General features: G+C 41.1%; 1 protein-coding gene across 5 annotated transcripts in view; it reads left to right on the top strand.

Moving 5' to 3' along the window:
- plxna3 (plexin A3) overlaps positions 1–17,068 on the top strand; it is a 314,725-nt gene that overhangs the window by 270,933 nt on the left and 26,724 nt on the right. For all 5 annotated transcript variants that reach the window (XM_039773770.1, XM_039773774.1, XM_039773773.1 and 2 more), the window contains exons 19-24: positions 2,510–2,653; positions 5,548–5,782; positions 11,945–12,087; positions 12,597–12,853; positions 13,228–13,294; positions 15,516–15,662. In XM_039773770.1, the coding sequence (XP_039629704.1) occupies positions 2,510–2,653; positions 5,548–5,782; positions 11,945–12,087; positions 12,597–12,853; positions 13,228–13,294; positions 15,516–15,662 (993 nt within the window). The remainder of the gene's footprint in view (positions 1–2,509; positions 2,654–5,547; positions 5,783–11,944; positions 12,088–12,596; positions 12,854–13,227; positions 13,295–15,515; positions 15,663–17,068) is intronic.

The following is a 17,068-nucleotide window of genomic DNA, read 5'->3' on the forward strand; positions in this document are numbered from 1 at the left end:
CCCACTCAGTACTGCCATACACTGAGCTGCATAGCCTGATATCTCAAGATTGGACAATGGGAGGAATTTGAAGTCTCCTAAAGAAACCTTTACCGACACAGGGAAATGATGCAAATGTCACACAGGAATCTCAGTCAAAGATTGGAGTTGAAAGCCAAAAGTTGTAAAGGGCTGATAGTTCTTGCTGCATGTAACCGCCTTCTGTTGGGTAGACTGCAGTTTATCAGACTCATTGATTGTGTCTCTGATACAGATGTGAACAACACTGGAGCTCCACAAGGAATAGTCCTGTCTCTTGTTATATTTACTCTGTATATCTCCAACTGTAAATTTAACACCAGGTCATGTCACTTGCAGAAATTGTCAGATGATCCTGCACTTGTGGGGTGTATCGATAAAGGGTATGAGACAGAGTACCGAAGTCAGGTGAACAACATTGTTTCTTGGTACAGAAGGAATTGTCTGCAACTTAATATAAGCAAAACTAAGGAACTGGTTATTGACGTTTGACATGCCAAACAGCCTTTATTTCCAATCAATTTTCTGGGAGAGGATGTAAAGGTGGAGCACTCCAGCAAGTACTTAGGGGTTTGAATTAATGACAGGTTGAACTGATCTTGTTACACAAAAAACTATATGAGAAAGGTCAGAGCAGGAACTTCTTTTTTAGTAGACTGTGTTTCTTTAATGTGGGTTCTTTAATGTAGTGATATCCTTTATATTTTCTACAACTCTGTGATGGCTAGAGCGATTTTCTAGACTGGGCCAGTAGCATCACTTCAGGAGAGGCACATCATAATAACAAACTGATCAAAAAGGCAGGCCCAGTTATGGGATGCACTCTGGGCCCCCTGGTGTTAGTAGCAAAGGAGAAAATGAAAATAAAAGAGAGTGCCATTAAGAACAATGCTGTACATTCTTACTCTGACACACTGACACTGAGGACTTTCAGCCAACAAATTATTCAGCAGAAATGCGTCAAGGAACGCTACTGGGTCCCCTTTATGCTAACAGCAATATGTCTGCATAATGCCTCACTGTGAGTGGGATGGCCAAGTCAGAAGTTTTCTTTCTTTTTTGTTATTCTTGACTCTGTCCATGGTTTGCGCCTCCCTAGTACCTGACGATGCCAGGGTAGGCTTCAGTTTCTAGAAACCCTGAGTAATATTTGCAATCGGTTAAACTCCATGGTTGACATTTTAAATGTTTAAGCATGGAGACATGGAAGTACCGAATTGTAAACTGTAGTACCTCCTGCTAATCATGTTGCAACTGCTCCTCCGTGGAAGTAATTTTCCATGGAGGTTAGGTTGCATACTGTTGTTGGTGTCCAAAAGTGTCCCACATACACTTTTTCAGAGACACAGCTAAAAACACAGCTCACCAGAGCAGAATGTGACATCACACAGACATTCTTGAGAGGTGCTGTCCTGTTGAAAAACCACAGTAGCCATGGGTTCCTCACAAATATGCCAATTTTCTTTATATGATCTCCTTATGATATCCTTGCTGACTACCAGCCTTCACAGGTTGTTTCACACACCATTATTTACAATGTTTTGGCTTTGGATAATTTTGTTTGTACTGTTGTTCTGCAAAGGTAATATGTGTCCTGAGACCAAACTGAAGACCAGACTCTTTTGCCCCCTACATGGTAGATGAAAAGAAAGAAATCCAAGCAATGGGGTGGGGGAATTGTACTTAGCTTCACTTTTATATACTGACATAAGTTTCAAGAGCAAGCAGCTGCAGAGAACAAAGAAAGCAGTGCACCATTAAAAATACATTTCTGCATCTTTGGTGAAGATTAAAATAAGCAGGCATCTTATCCATGCTGAATCTTCTTGTCTAATCACCATCAAAGGAAAGGTAAATTACAAGGGGTGTCTGATGGGAAGTAATCCTCCCTAGGAAGGAAGTTGCACAGCACAATGTCATTTTAGGATTTTTCAATGTAGTCTACCTGAAGGTGAACGCACTTCCCCACAGATGTTCCAACCTCTGGATACACTTAGAAAAAAATGTAACTTTTTGTGAGTCACACCACTGCACCGCCTCATCAATAACCGCATCATCTGTTTCAAAATGGCAACCATGCAAGAGGACAGAACTATTGTGAGGCAACAGTTCAAAGTTACACTCTTGCCATGTTTCCTCTATCGTGTGCGCTCTGTGTGGTGGAGCATTGTCGTGATGAAAAAGAACTCCATGGGATAACTTTTCAGGATTTTTTCAGCAATGGCAGGCAGGAGAAACAGTTACCAGATAGAAAATTTTTATGACTTACAAACAAGATCAGGTCTACTTAAGAAACGAAATTCATGTACCTAACGTTACTCCTTCGTAGATAGTTTCACTTTCCATCAGATAGCCCTTCTTCAGTTTTTGTCTCCAAAAACACCCATTAGTCCTGAATTTGTAAATGGCAACTAGCCAGTCATGTATTATAAAGGACCACTATTATCAGCTAATCTGACTTCTGTTTCTTTTACTCCTTTGTTGTGCTCAGGGCCGCAACTTAATACCCCCGGCTCCCGGAAACACCAGATTGAACTACACTGTACTGATTGGAGAAAAGCCATGTCACCTAACCGTGTCAGAATCGCAGCTTCTTTGTGAATCACCAAACCTCACTGGCGAGCACCGTGTCACGGTAAGAGAGTAACTTGTGCACAGAAAACTAATTCAGTGGCTCTTTGTACTTTATAGGGGTCCTCATGAGTCTAGAAACTTACTTTACTTTCTGACTTTACTTTCTAGTATACTCCAAAAAAAATGTAAACAGGCCTCGAATAAAAACTGCTTAGTGCCGAATGTGTAAACGGACAACAGCCTGGCAAACTCTTTTCTCCTTGCATGCAGAGTTGATTGCCCCTCTTAGGTCAATCAGCACTTCACTGAACAACTGCACATTGTCAGTCAAACAAAGTGAAATGAGGTCAGGCCGAAGGAAAAACTTTCAGTCAAGTCTTGTGCTGCTTTTCAAGTCTTATCTTACAGCAGCAGGGGAATGCATTTCAAATGAAACGCAGTTCTTTAGTGCCGATTAATTGGAAAGAGTGCAAAAATGAATCAGTCGTCAGCTAACCACATTCCTTCTGTGGAGGAAAAAGAAAGAGAGAAAGGAAGATTGACAGACGTGCTGAAAGAAAGGCATGTACCAGGAGCCGACACCGAGGCCTGTCACGTCGGCCTTGTTTTTCACTTTGTTCTTTCACGCTCTCCAGTGCCAACGAAAAGACGTCCTTCATGTGAGAAGTGCTGTGCTTTGTCAAGCACAGGGTTTGTTCCCATTTGAAGCAAATATCAGGGGGTCTTGGCTCTTTCCAGCCTGGAAACGGCTTGATAACTCCTGTCTTGGCTCAGCTCTTAGCTCCTTTTAACCCCTCCTCTAAAGCGAGATGATCTAGAGGTCACTTTGCCACTTCTGAGCTTTCACACAGGCATGCGTGAACGAGTCAGTCCTTGTACCTTTTAAACTTTCTCCATCACTTAACATTTTAGCTTGTGCATAGAGAATACACAGAGCCTTGCCTATCTCCCTTTGGATCTGTTGCTTTGCAGCACAAGGCAACAACACCCCGGTGCCCACAAACATCAAACAACATGGCTTCTTTTTTTGTTAGCTTGTTAGTGAGTCGCCAGCTCTGGGCCTTAGTCCAGACCACAAGGGCCTTGGTCTCCTCAAAGTCTTCTCACAGAAATGCGATTCATTAAGCTTGCTTTGTTGTTTAATTGGCGTGAACTCCCATAAGTAGACTGTTAATGGGAAAAAGGGGGGTGGGGGAGCAGTGGAGATATTTTTATTCAGTAATTAACTGCAAAGAGAAGGCTAATGATGGTGCTCTTAGAGGTGACACTAGTGAGGGAGCCCTCAGGAAGGAAGCCTCACTTTTTGTGGAACTGAATTGATTCTTCTCCTATTGAAAAATTCACAGTATACTTGAAGAAAGAATTTCCAGATTTTGGCTGAAAAAGTTCCCTTGGTGAGTTGGATACTCTCCTGCCTCTCCCTTCACCCCCCTAAGGTCCATTTATACCTAGCGTGCCCATATTGCTCTGAGGGTCTACTAGGGTGCACATGACATACATTTTATCAGCAGTCCATTGGCAACTGCATCGCTCCAGAACTTTGTGCATTGACTGTACATGCACTAGACAATAAAACATGACTTAATTCAAGTAATAGTTGTGTAACGTATCCATTGGCGATAGCCAAGTGTGCACAAATTCATGCCGAGAAATTGCCTGACCCTTTGGCAAAGATAAAAGTTTGTGCAGGCAGAAATATCTTTGAGATCAATATGTAAAGGCAAAGAGAAAACTGGGGATTCTGCTATTGTGCAGTTTTGCACACTGAATGCATGAACTGTAAACCGACAAGAGTGTGTATCCTGTCTGTGCGACCATACAATGTAAATGGGCCTTAACTCTACCTCCATAAGTGAATACTGATAGATTTGACAAAAGGCGAGGGCCTCTGCTGTTTAATTTTAAATGGTGGCTCTGAGGCTAAGGATCCGCTTCGAATCCCATAAATGCCAGAAGTGGCTGTACTCTGTTGGGCCCTTGAGCAAGACCCTTAACCTGCAATTGCTTCATCCTGGATAGGACGTTAATCTGCATCCAGCCCTGCAAGCAGGTCCTCCAACTTGGGGGTTGGTGGCTTGATTCGCACTCCAGCTACTGTAAAAAACCTCACACTGTCCCAGTTTGTTGCTGAGGTGTCACCTGCTGCACTTAGGTCCCAATCCAGGTGGTCCATCGTGTGGTGGGTACGGCAATGCGCTATTAGCGCTTCCTCTGAACCTCTCCCACTCTCCTCTTTGTGACCCTGATATTGTATAACCAGGCATCTTAAGCTTTTCTGCACCTTCTACTGCCAAGTTTAGAATTACACATAAACCCTTAAAATAAGAGTGTTACAGTACATTATAAGTGCCTAATGAGCATAAGAAACATAACAGCTTAAGATATTTGACAAATGAATGGAAATAATTCAGTCCAGCAGGCTCGTTTGTTCAGTTAATAGTTAACCTGTCCCAATATCTTATCCATATAATTCTTAAAGGTTATCAAGATTTCTGCTTCAACTACATGGCTCAATAGCTTGTTCTGGATTCCCACAGCTCTTTGCATAAAGAAGTGTTTTCTAGCTTCTGCACTAAATGTACTAGCTCTTATTTTCCATTGGTGTCCTCTAGTACGTGATTCACGCTAAGTTGAAAGAATTCTGCTAGATCTATTTTAACAATGTCTTTGAGGATTTTGAGAGCCTGGATGAGGTCCCCATATAATCTCTTCTGTTTGAGATTAAACAGGTTTCTTTCGCTGAGTCTGGAAGAGTACGGCAGTTTCAAGTGCTGCTATATCTTTCTTCAAGTGTGGTGACCAAAATTGCACATAATACTACAGAGTGAAAACCTGCTCAGCCCCCTGTCGTTTTCCTTCTTTTGCCATTCTGCCCTAGGGTGATCTCTAAAAACTCACTGTCTGAGTATATATTCTGCTCTTTTAGTCTATTAATGATGATTGTTTCTTCTCTAGATCCAAGTAGGAGGACTAGATTTTTCTCCAGGGATACTGCACATCTACTCCGACAGTGCTCTCACACTGCCCGCCATCATTGGCATTGGTGCTGGAGGTGGAATCCTGCTGATTGCCATCATAGCTGTACTCATTGCATATAAGCGCAAGACAAGAGATGCTGACCGTACTCTTAAGAGACTGCAGCTCCAAATGGACAACCTGGAGTCACGGGTAGCTCTGGAGTGTAAGGAAGGTGAGGACACTATTCTGTAGAGATCTTGCTAAAAAGCAGGCAATACACCTTAGTCTCTGTGTGGAACCTGCATCTATTCCCTGTTTCTTTTTAGGGGTTTTCTGTTAGTAATTTACTTTTTTCTGTCACATAACAATGCTAAATTGGACTGAGTATTATACCCTGCTGTGCTAAGAAAGGCCCTGGTCATCTGTAATCCTGATCGGGATTACGCACATTCAAGAACGGGAAGTCAACTAATGTAGCATTCCCTACAAGCTGTGTTTCCTATTTCTTTAAAGTTGTTCATGCAAATGAGACCATACTTTAACATGTCTTAATGTTGCAATACTCCTTACCGTTTGTATCATATGCCACCTTCAGACTTCACACCACATTGCTTATTCTTATTTTAGCTTTGTTAGTCATTCACAACTAGGGAGAGAATTTTTTTTCTGACTTCCTGGTGACATTCAGAAGGTCCATCCAAGGACAGTTCATTTAGGCCAACATGCTGAAGAATCTTAATTTCAAGTGATGTGTTTAATGATCATTCAGTTGTAGCTGTCATCTCTGTTATTTCAGGCACCACGGTTGCTCAGTTAGTCAGATTGATGTATGAAAACATTTTCAGTAATGCTGAACTTCGTTGACACATAGCAGCATCATGTGTCGGGCTCAGATGTGTTAAACTATGTGACAGCAGATGAAATGCCTGCATGATATACTTTCTATTGACTAGGTGTTGATTTGAAAAAAATTGTGTTAAATTATTAAGAGCATTTTTCTTCGTATAATATTTTAAAGCAAATGCACGTGAAGAAAGATGGGGTTGAAAAAAATGAGGTGATAAAGGAAAATGTGAAGAGCTCTAATTGTATGGCTTAATGCTTAAATTTCATCGGTGCAGATTTTACAGATTCTGAATTGTTCTACTGTTAGCCACTTGATTTTTTTTTTCCCCAAACAAGAGGTTTTCAGATGTGTCATTCAGGTGTCCAACACACTTTGTGAGATGGTAGTGTTTTAGGTTTGTGATTTCTGAACAAAAACTGATATTTTGGTGGGTACTCTGCAACTAATTATAAAGTCCCCCTCCACTGGCTTTTATAAAACTCATGTCAGATCTTCTCATTCTTTTCTTTTGGAACAATGATTAATGAAAATGTCTCCAAGAAAATATATTTTTTTGTAATTTATGACTGTGTAATCATTAAAACATAAATGCAGTGATTTTGTTAAGGAGCAGTTTAGAAAGTTGGTGTAAGCTGGCCTACAAGCAGAACCCAACAGCATTACTCAAATGAATTTAAAAGTTTCTTACTGAACTTTCCCCATAATTCACAGAATGTACACATTGATATTTTGTCTTTTCAGTTATCTTTTAAACTAGCCAACCCGCGGTGTACCATACGCCGCATAATCAGGCCAGTTTTTTAATGATTTTTAAGCACAGGGAGAAAATTAACATTTGAAAAATCGGAAATGTAATAAATCAGCAAGAAAAGCAACATTATAACAATACACGGAACGAACCAACACACAATCGTCCATGCGGAGCTCAGGTGCGGAGGGTGGAACGAGAGGAGAGGAGAAGGATGTCCACTTGCTCCCTCCGTCATGCTAGTCTGCTGATTTCTCGTCCAGTATGCACTGCCTGCTCATGTGCCCACCTCCAACTCGTCACTCGAGTCGTTGTTATCTTTGTACAGTCCAGATGCAGCTGTGACTCACATAGACTTCATTGCTCTGTGCGGTTTTGGCTGCCTTTCTATATATAATCCACCAAGACACCCGACCACGGTAGCAGCGAGGTGGGAGAGGGGTGTGTACAAAGTGCAGGAGCATCTAAGAAGACGCATGTTTGTTGTGGATGCAAATTGCTGTATGTAGCGTGTAAAACAGTTTGCTATGGTGCACGCGATCGTGCGTTGTAACCGAAAACTCAGTTTTTAAAGACTGCTCACTTCATTGTGTTTACGACTGTAGGTGAATGAAAATATGCAACTCTGAAGAGGGCAACATACAATACAGCGTTTTACACGCTGCATACAGCGATTCACATTCGCGACAAATTGTTTTACACGCTGCATACAGTGATTTACATCCGCGACAAATATGAATCTTCTTAGATGGTGCTGTCGCGTCCACCCACGCTCTCGAAGCACATACACTGCCTGGTCATGTGCCCGCTCGCAAGAGCAACTAACAGAGACTCGCCCACCAACTGTAAGACTATGGGATACCCCTCGCAAACTGCTCTACACGCCGCATACAGCTATTCACATCTGCGACAAATAAACTGTTTTACACACTACATACAGCGATTCACAGCCGCAACATGATTTTTCTTAGATGGTCCTGTCGCGTCCACCCTTGCACTCGAAGCATACACACTGCCTGGTCATGTGCCCGGTCGCAAGAACAACTGACAGAGACCCGGCCACTGAGTCTAAGACCATGGGAAACCCCTCGGAAGCTGTTTTACATGCTGCATACAACAATTCACATCCGCGACAAACAAACTGTTTTACACGCCGCATACAGCGATTTACATCCGTGACAAACATGCCTCCTCTTAGATAGTCCTGCCACGTCATGTGGTGCCTCTGTGTGAACCAGTCAGGCACAGAGAAGGTCAGCTGCTGAGAGACCGTCTCGACTGTTGCAGGGCCTGCATTGGTGAAGCAGGTGAGACGGTAATGAAACAGAGGCACAGGGCTTATTGGTTTTTAAAGACTGCTTTCTTCATTGTGTTTTAACCTCAGTTTTAAAGGATTGCTTTAAGGATCACATGGGATACCCCTTGCAAACTGTTTTACACGCTGCATATAGCGATTCACTTCCACGAGAAACATGCCTCTATGAACAGTCAACGTGGCTTAGAGCTGCATGTGGACTGTACGACAGACGAACATTAAATGACGCCGTTCTTCCTGTGTCGTCGCTTCCAAGTTGGTGAGCCTGGTTCTGTGAGTTGTTGTCGTATCCAATGATCTTAGAGTTGGTGGGCGTGGCTCCTTCCTGCGTGCGCCATGGGCATCTCACTTGTCGGCGGCTTAGTGAATCCACGCCCCTTCCGGCGTGCTTTCCATGGTTGTCTTGCCTTAGTGAATTATATATATAGATATCTGCCATCCCTCAGGATTGTTTAGTGGCACCTTGATTAATTTGTTGATTTTTTTGCATTGTGCAACTCAAAACTCTTCTTCTGAAAATAACATGATACTGGAATTACTAATTTATTTTTGAATAATTATTATTTGACTGTTTTTCTTGATGAAAGCACATTGTTTTAGGTCAAACACTATTTCAAGAGGTACATTTGGACTGATCAATGGCTAATCGGAATCATTGTTAAATCACTGTCTACTGCACTCTGTAATTAGTTATATGCCTGTGCCCATTATAAAAGAACTGCTGATTGGGAGTATCTACAGCGATAAATGGAGGAGCACTGCCCAAATGGAGAAAATAGAGTTGTACTCTTGGTGTAATTTGTTAAAAGAGGGTTGCAGGTTAATGTAGGCAGTAATTAACTTTAATGCTACCAAACATTTTGCTATTTCTAAACTAACTAGCCTGTAATTCTAAGGATCAGAGTGCTTACATTTTGATGCTTTATAGAGGTACAATTTTAAGTATGCCTTCAGTCATTGTAATAGGTATTAAGGGCTTATATGTGAAATAACTAACTGCTTTGATGATGGCAGAATAACTATTGCCACTGTGACTTTTTATTATTTAGCTTCTTTAATCCTTCTAATAAATTGTGATCTCTAATTTCCAAATGGCTTGTACACTCTCTATAGTTACTTTTCTCATCACATTGAAAATAGCTATTTAGACTATGGCATTTTCATTCTCATATTTTGTTTTATATGCCTTACAGCCTCTAGAATTGCTCTCTTAAGGTAGACAGAACTCCTCCTTGGAGCTCTTTCAGGTCATTTTCCCTTTATTTATTTTACTGCCTAGTCTTGTTGTTTTTTGTTTTTTTTTTTTGGCTGTTGTCATACTTTTTCTTTTATATAGTAATACTTCCATTTCTTCATCCTAGTACAGCTTCTTTTTTAGGACACTAACCTAGCATTGCAAAGATTTAATCAAAGCAAGTGCTTGGCTATTGGTCCCACTGCCAATCTCACAGTCATGTAGGACTGTCTCACACTCTTGTGTATGTAAGCCCCCTTTAAGTAAGTCTCCACCTGAAAGTTAAGTCACTGTTGGAAAACATCATGTGGATTATTTCAAACCGTGCTCTGTGGTCTGAAACGTGATCCATGAACAGTTCCCTACAATTCACCTTCTGCTCTGTTGACGGAGCAAAAGGACAAGTGTCTCACTTTATAAAGGCAATAAAAATAAGATAAACAGCAGGTTATGTCTGAAGTGATCAGATAGACTATGCCTCAGTCACCAACTGCGATTACATCATTAAAGTTATGCTGTCCAACAGTTTATTAATAGTGAGAGCCATGAGTAACTGGAATGCGTTACATCCATGAGTCACGGAGGATAAGATGACTTCCACTTCCTTATGGAGGAGGGGTATTCCTGTAACTCCCGTAGAGCTGATCCTGTTCACACAATATACTGAGGCATCCCTTTTCTTTCCTTTCCTTGGCTGTAGACATCATTCAGAGCCTCTGGTGAAGGTACTGGTTCTACACACAATGACAAGCCAACATATACAGTATATTTAAATTTACTTCACCCTGTGATAGCCTTGCGTTCCTTTGAGAGAAAGTGTAAACCATGAGATTGCTTAATGGTTGTTTACTGTAGCATTTACAGCTAAATAATCATTTAATTTAAAGGGAAGCAGCTTCTACTTTCTTTAGTTGCTGCTTCAGTAACATTGTATCACAGGCACAATTGCTTTGTACTGAGTCACAGAACTAAAGCAGCCATTGAAGGCACCCAGAAAGGAGCTAAGCATTAAGCTGCACAGCAGCATTGTCACATTTTAGTCATTTCATGTGCATTCCGTCTCTTGAAGTACAGCTACTGCATTCCTAATAGGTAGTTCTTGGCTTCACAAATGTCAAAACCATTTCCTCCCTTCAGAAGTGCTGTATTATAAGGAGAGAATAAGATCCTTAATGGGCTTTATGCTAACACTGCGCCTCTTTTATAGCAATGGCATTTAAGAAAACAATATCTTCAAAGATAATTTATTTGAATTATTTGAGGACTGATTTTCAAATATTGGAACATCAATTTCATATTAGTGTCTCCAGCGATCATCTTTTTTCTTCTGCTTTCAATAAATGTTCTTTTAGGCCCCTTCCATGTTGTCCTGGTGTATGGCTCTTCTGCCTGTATGCCTTCTGCATTCCTCTCCACTGTTGTTTGACAGGAGTCCATCTCTTTGTGGTTCCCTATTGAATCAAGAGAGTACAGTTATCCATAACAAATGACATAGGTTTGGAAAAACATAGCTTGTTATGCTGGTGTTTTGGAGCAAAACATGGAGATGCTCATGTTCCATTCTGAAGATCTGGTCCTGAATTTGGACACTTGGCACCTTATCTTGCTGTGTTAAATCCATCTGTTTGTAAGACTGTGAGTGTGTGTGCTTGGTAGCATACTAGCTATGCATGTAAAAGGGAGATATAAAATGTTTAAAGTTGCCTTAATAGATGATTTTTCTCTAAAACAACTCAATGCTTTTTGAATGAACAAGAGAAAGATACGTTTCTTTTGTTCACATTTCCTAATACTAACACAGGATACCCATTCATGTTTAAACCTGTGTTTTCCATTGTAGGGTCAGTAGGGTGGCTTCAGCGTTTTCTGATTAGCATTGGACAGAAGGCAGAAACAAATGAATGGTATGTCAGTCCATTACAGGGCAAGCTCATGCCAGGCCAATAAAGAATTGCCAGTCTGCATCACTTGCAGATGCTTAGAATATTGAAGGATATTGTAGTAGCCAAAGATATCCCATTCCAGTTAGTGGCTATGCTGAGACTCAAACCCAGATTGTTGGAGCTGTGGGGCAATAGCAATAAGTCATCTGCTTATAAGTAAAAGTAAACTTTCAAATCTCAAGTTAGCGGTTCTTGACTTTGAGATGACAGTCTAAAGAGGTGGAAGATGTCCAGTAATGCATCAGACAAGTGGGCACTAGGAAATTTTTGGGGTCTCAATTTCTCTTTTCAATTATGTCTTTCTCAGCTTTTGCAGAACTGCAGACAGATATTCAGGAGCTGACCAATGATATGGATGGTGTCAAAATCCCCTTCCTTGAGTATCGTACCTACACCATGAGAGTCATGTTTCCTGGCATCGAAGAACATCCGATTCTTAAAGATTTTGATGTAAGCCTACAGTTTTTAGGCTCTGACACCACTGTTTTATAATCTGACTTTTTTTTCTTTCACAGTCTTAGTCTGCCAACCTCAGCACCTTCTATTTAATTCTTAGTTTGAAGTGCCCTGCTTTCAAGAGTGCTCTTGCCAGCTAGTAGTCACGTTTCACATATTTCTATTTAGATTTCATAAACTGATATGGAGAGATAGTATATTAAATTCAGACAGAATTTAAAGGAAAACAACAGAATTCACTGCCACTGCAGTACAGAGCTCATTGTTCCAAATCTGCAGTCATCAATTTAAAAAGTCCATTTCAATTAGCTTCTATTGTTACAAGGCACCATCTACTGCATATTCAAGTCAAAAAACTGACTTCTTACTAGCTAGAAAGGTGAAAGCTGTATCACAGTGCCTGCAGAGAAGCAAATAGGGTTTAGCAGATTGCAGATGTCGACCTATTGATGGTCACAGGCTTTGTCTATTGTGAATCTTGTTTGCATTTTTTTTCATGTCAGTCCCCAGCAAATGTTGAAAAGGCCCTGCGTCTGTTCAGCCAACTCCTCAATAACAAGATCTTCTTGCTTATCTTCATCCACACCCTGGAGGCTCAGCGTTCCTTTTCCATGAGAGACCGCGGTAATGTGGCCTCCCTCCTTATGGCAGCACTACAAGGCCGCATGGAGTATGCCACTGTGGTGCTCAAACAGTTGTTGGCTGACCTCATCGAGAAGAACCTGGAGAACCGCAACCATCCGAAGCTGCTGTTGCGCAGGTATGGATTGAGATTTGCACCACTGTTAGGGGCTTATGGCATGACTTTCTCTCTGTGTCAGACCCGGACGCATCATACTTTCTATGTGTGGATTTGTAGAATCCAGAGAACTGTGTCTGCATTGAGTTAGCTTTTTGCAAAACACAAACACTACATCCAGCATATTTTTTTGCTTGCTCCTCTATTCTTATCTAGTTCATTTTTTTGCCAATTTAACTTCAACTGTGTACAAAAATGTAAAGCAAGAATTTTTCAAAGCTTGCTATAGCTTCAAATCCTGCCAAGGGCACCACTAGCTTACTCAAATGGAAGCAGAAAGAAATGAAACCTGAAAAGTAAATTTCACCTTCAAATCTATTTGCCATTTCTTTCAGGACGGAGTCTGTTGCCGAGAAGATGTTGACAAACTGGTTCACCTTCTTGCTTCACCGCTTCCTGAAGGTGAGCTCTATACCTCTATTTCTTTGCAGAGAGAGTTAAACTTTGTTTAATTTCTAGTTGAATTTTCATGTTCTTTAGAATTCCTTCCTTCTAGGTAACAAAAATAAAGATAATTCTGATCCGAGATGACGCCTTGACATAACACACAACCTTCCACCACAAACTCCCAAAAATGTTACTTTGTGGCTACACTTTGGATGCACATGTGAAGTCACCATGTTAATTTAACATTTTTTCTGTGTAAAACAAGATCAAAAAAGATGATTTTGTGCCTCCAAAGAGTGAAAACAGGGCTCTTGACAATTTGTGAATCTGATAGGGAAATAGAAAAGTTCACGTCAGGCTTTCTCAGAATTGATACAGATCAAGTGATGATATAAATTAATCTTTTCTAATTCAATAACATTTAATTCTAATCACACTATAGTGTAAACCTTCTAGATACGCTAAGCCTATCGTTCAATGTGTATATGTGCATGTTCCATTTTATGGACTTCAGGAAATTCAACCTCATTACTAACTAATCGCCTCCACGCACTAGACCTTTCTGTTGGAATCATTGAGTTGTTCTGTTAACAGCTCTCTGCCTATATGGTTTTAGGATTATAGGGTAACTAGCTGTGCTACCTGTCTAACATGGATTGAAATCTAAGTAATCAATATAGACCTCAGAGTTAACATTTGCAGTGCACCATCTATTACATTGTACAGTATTTTGTAATGCATGTGGTAATACAATACCCTGTATTTGTCATTCCAACAGATGGCACACAACAAACATTTGTAATAATAATATGCACTACTGCAAATGTTTGTGATACACCATCTGTTGGAATGACAGATGCAATGCATATGTCTCTGTTTTATGCCATTTGGTATGGGATTCATAAAAGCAGTGTTAATGTTTGTGATGCACCATCAGTGGGAATGACAAAAGCAATGCATTTATTACCACTAATGTTTGTAACGTGCCATCTGCTGGACAAACAAATATAATGCATATGTCTCTGTTATATGCTGTTTGATATACGATACTGTGGCGGAGGGCCAGGGTCCTTTCCTGGCCAGGACACCTCATTAGTGGAATAACCGGGGGGAGAGGGCATGCACAGGGCACTATGTCCCTTGGAGCGCTAAATGGCAACTTTCCTGGGTTGCAGTGGTGCCTCAGGTTCCCACAGGGCTTCATGGAAGTTAGAATTTGGCACAGCCTTGTTGGGTTCTGTGGTTGCTGCCATTTTGTACTGCAGGAGGTGTGGAGCCCTGCTACGTCAGGCTTCCACCACACCCAGGAGTACTTCTGGATCATGATGATAGGCCACCTGAAGTTCTCCTGGGTGCAGCATAAAAGGGACCACCTCACTTCATTCAAGGAGCCAGAGTTGGGAGGAAGAGGGATAAACCTTGCTGGAGTAGGAGTGGAGGTGGAAAGAGAGAACAGAATGCAAAGAAAAGAAGTGCTGTGTGCTGCTTTATTTGTGCTTCGTGCTGTGTACTGTGCTGTTTAGGCGAGAAACGTTTTGGAAGAGTTTCACACAGCTAAATAAAAATCTGTGCTTTGGTTGAGCATGTGTCCTTCATGCAGGCCATAATACATAAAAGCAGTGTCAATGTTAGTTATGAGCCAACTGTTGGAGTACCAAATGCAATATGTCCCTGTCATATGCCATTTGACATGGGATTCATAAAATCAGTTTTAATGTTTGCGATACACCATCTGCTGTAATGACAGAGACATAGCAACAGAACAGACACACAGATGCATAGACACACAGTCCTTTTATTAAGGTGGAAAATTATTGTCTGTACAGAGTACAGTGAAGGTCTTACTTGCATGTAATTATCAATGTGTGTATGCAGCCAGTGCAGGCAATGGGGCCCTGTTGTTAAGGTACTAAGCTGCCAGTAAAAGGTTTCCAGGTTCCACTGTTACCCCACCTCATGATGTGCTCCTTAATGGCTCATTCAATTTGCAGGTGCTCTACTATAGAAATAATTGCTCAATGTACATGGCATGTCTTAATTATTATTAACAAAAACATTGGCTAAATAAATATTGGCAAACCTGTTTTAACATGATGAAACTTTGTAGTTCAATGTAATAAATGCCAGCAGTAGTATTTCTGTGTAATGTTTGCTGGAAGAATTGGTGTTTCTTTTTTTTTTACAGTTCTCTTTTTCTTAAAACCCTAGCAAAAAGTCTCTTGTGTCTTCATTTCAGGAGTGTGCTGGGGAGCCGCTCTTCATGCTATACTGTGCCATCAAGCAGCAGATGGAGAAAGGCCCAATAGATGCCATCACTGGGGAGGCGAGATATTCTCTGAGCGAGGACAAGCTTATCCGGCAGCAGATTGACTACAAGCAGCTGGTGAGCCTCTCTGTGGATGCAAGTCAGCCACATAAACAATGCAGCTAGTCATGGCTAAGTGTTCTTGATTTAGAGGTAAGCTCTAGGGCACTGCAGGTTTGTGGAGTACATATCCATATACCTCCAAGTGTTAAGAAAAAAGCATCCACCCACACACACAACAGCAAGCACAGCCCACTACTTTCACTCATAGGACTTGTGCCTTCCTACAGGCCTCTAGAAAACAGTCTTTACCAGTAGCATACAGGTATCTGCCATAAGGTACAACAGTCTTTCTAACCCACCTTTCCAAGCTGTTATTTTAGAAAACACTCAACTTCCAGGACCCTGGTCAGCCGCTATAAACCTCATTCACACATCTTTAGCTAAGCAGGATCATAAGAACTTATCTATCTATCTATCTATCTATCTATCTATCTATCTATCTATCTATCTATCTATCTATCTATCTATCTATCTATCTATCTATCTATCTATCTATCTATCTATCTATCTATCTATCTTATTCTAACTTACACACTCAGTGCTGTAGTATATACACAATGCCTATAACAATAACAAGAAAAATAATAGACCAATGTCCTTTCTTGTTCTATATATGCAGTCATATGTAATGTGACCAGTAGGGGCACCACTGAGCCCCAAGCCCTTAAACACACCAGCACAAACACAAATCCCAGGTTCAGATAATACAGTCCATTTATTTTAGCAAATACGTTCACCAAAGACGACTTTGTAAAGCTTACAGATGCACCCAAATACAATTTTCTTCTGTTCTCTCGCACTGTTTATTCCTTTCCTCCCACTACTCCAGGTGAACTTTGTTCTCCACCTCCCGACTCTGACTCCCTGAGTGAGGCATTGGACCCTATTTATGCCAGAACCAGGCATATTTATGGTCTTATAGTGCTGCACATCGGCATCACTTTCTGTTTAGGAGGAAGTTCCTTAAAGTAAGGACGCTCTGTTCCTGCAGCTCCCCTTGACAGGACCCTTGGAACCCAGCAAGGCTATCTCATGGGACTGCAGTTCCCTGCCAGCCCAGTTGGTATCTATGCCGGCACCATAGCCCAGAAAGACTACCACCTTTTGTATCACAGAGCCAATTACCAATGCAGATTGTCTCCCTCTGTCGCTCCATTATACTGGCCTCCCGACCGAGTAATGGCCAGAATGGCAGACCATACTTGATGTCACTGATATACATATATATTTACATTCATTTATTTGGCTGACACCTTTATCCAAAGCAACTTTAGACATTTGAGATACAATTGTTTACATTTCATTTTCTTTTTCCAATTGAAGCACATGTGGGTGGAGTAACTTGCTCAGGGTCACACAGTGTCAGTGTTTAGAACCCACAGCCTCAGGATTTGAAGTCCAAAGCCTTAACCACTGTGCCA

Source organism: Polypterus senegalus, chromosome 13, assembly GCF_016835505.1.
Source record: "Polypterus senegalus isolate Bchr_013 chromosome 13, ASM1683550v1, whole genome shotgun sequence".
Lineage (NCBI taxonomy): Eukaryota > Metazoa > Chordata > Cladistia > Polypteriformes > Polypteridae > Polypterus > Polypterus senegalus.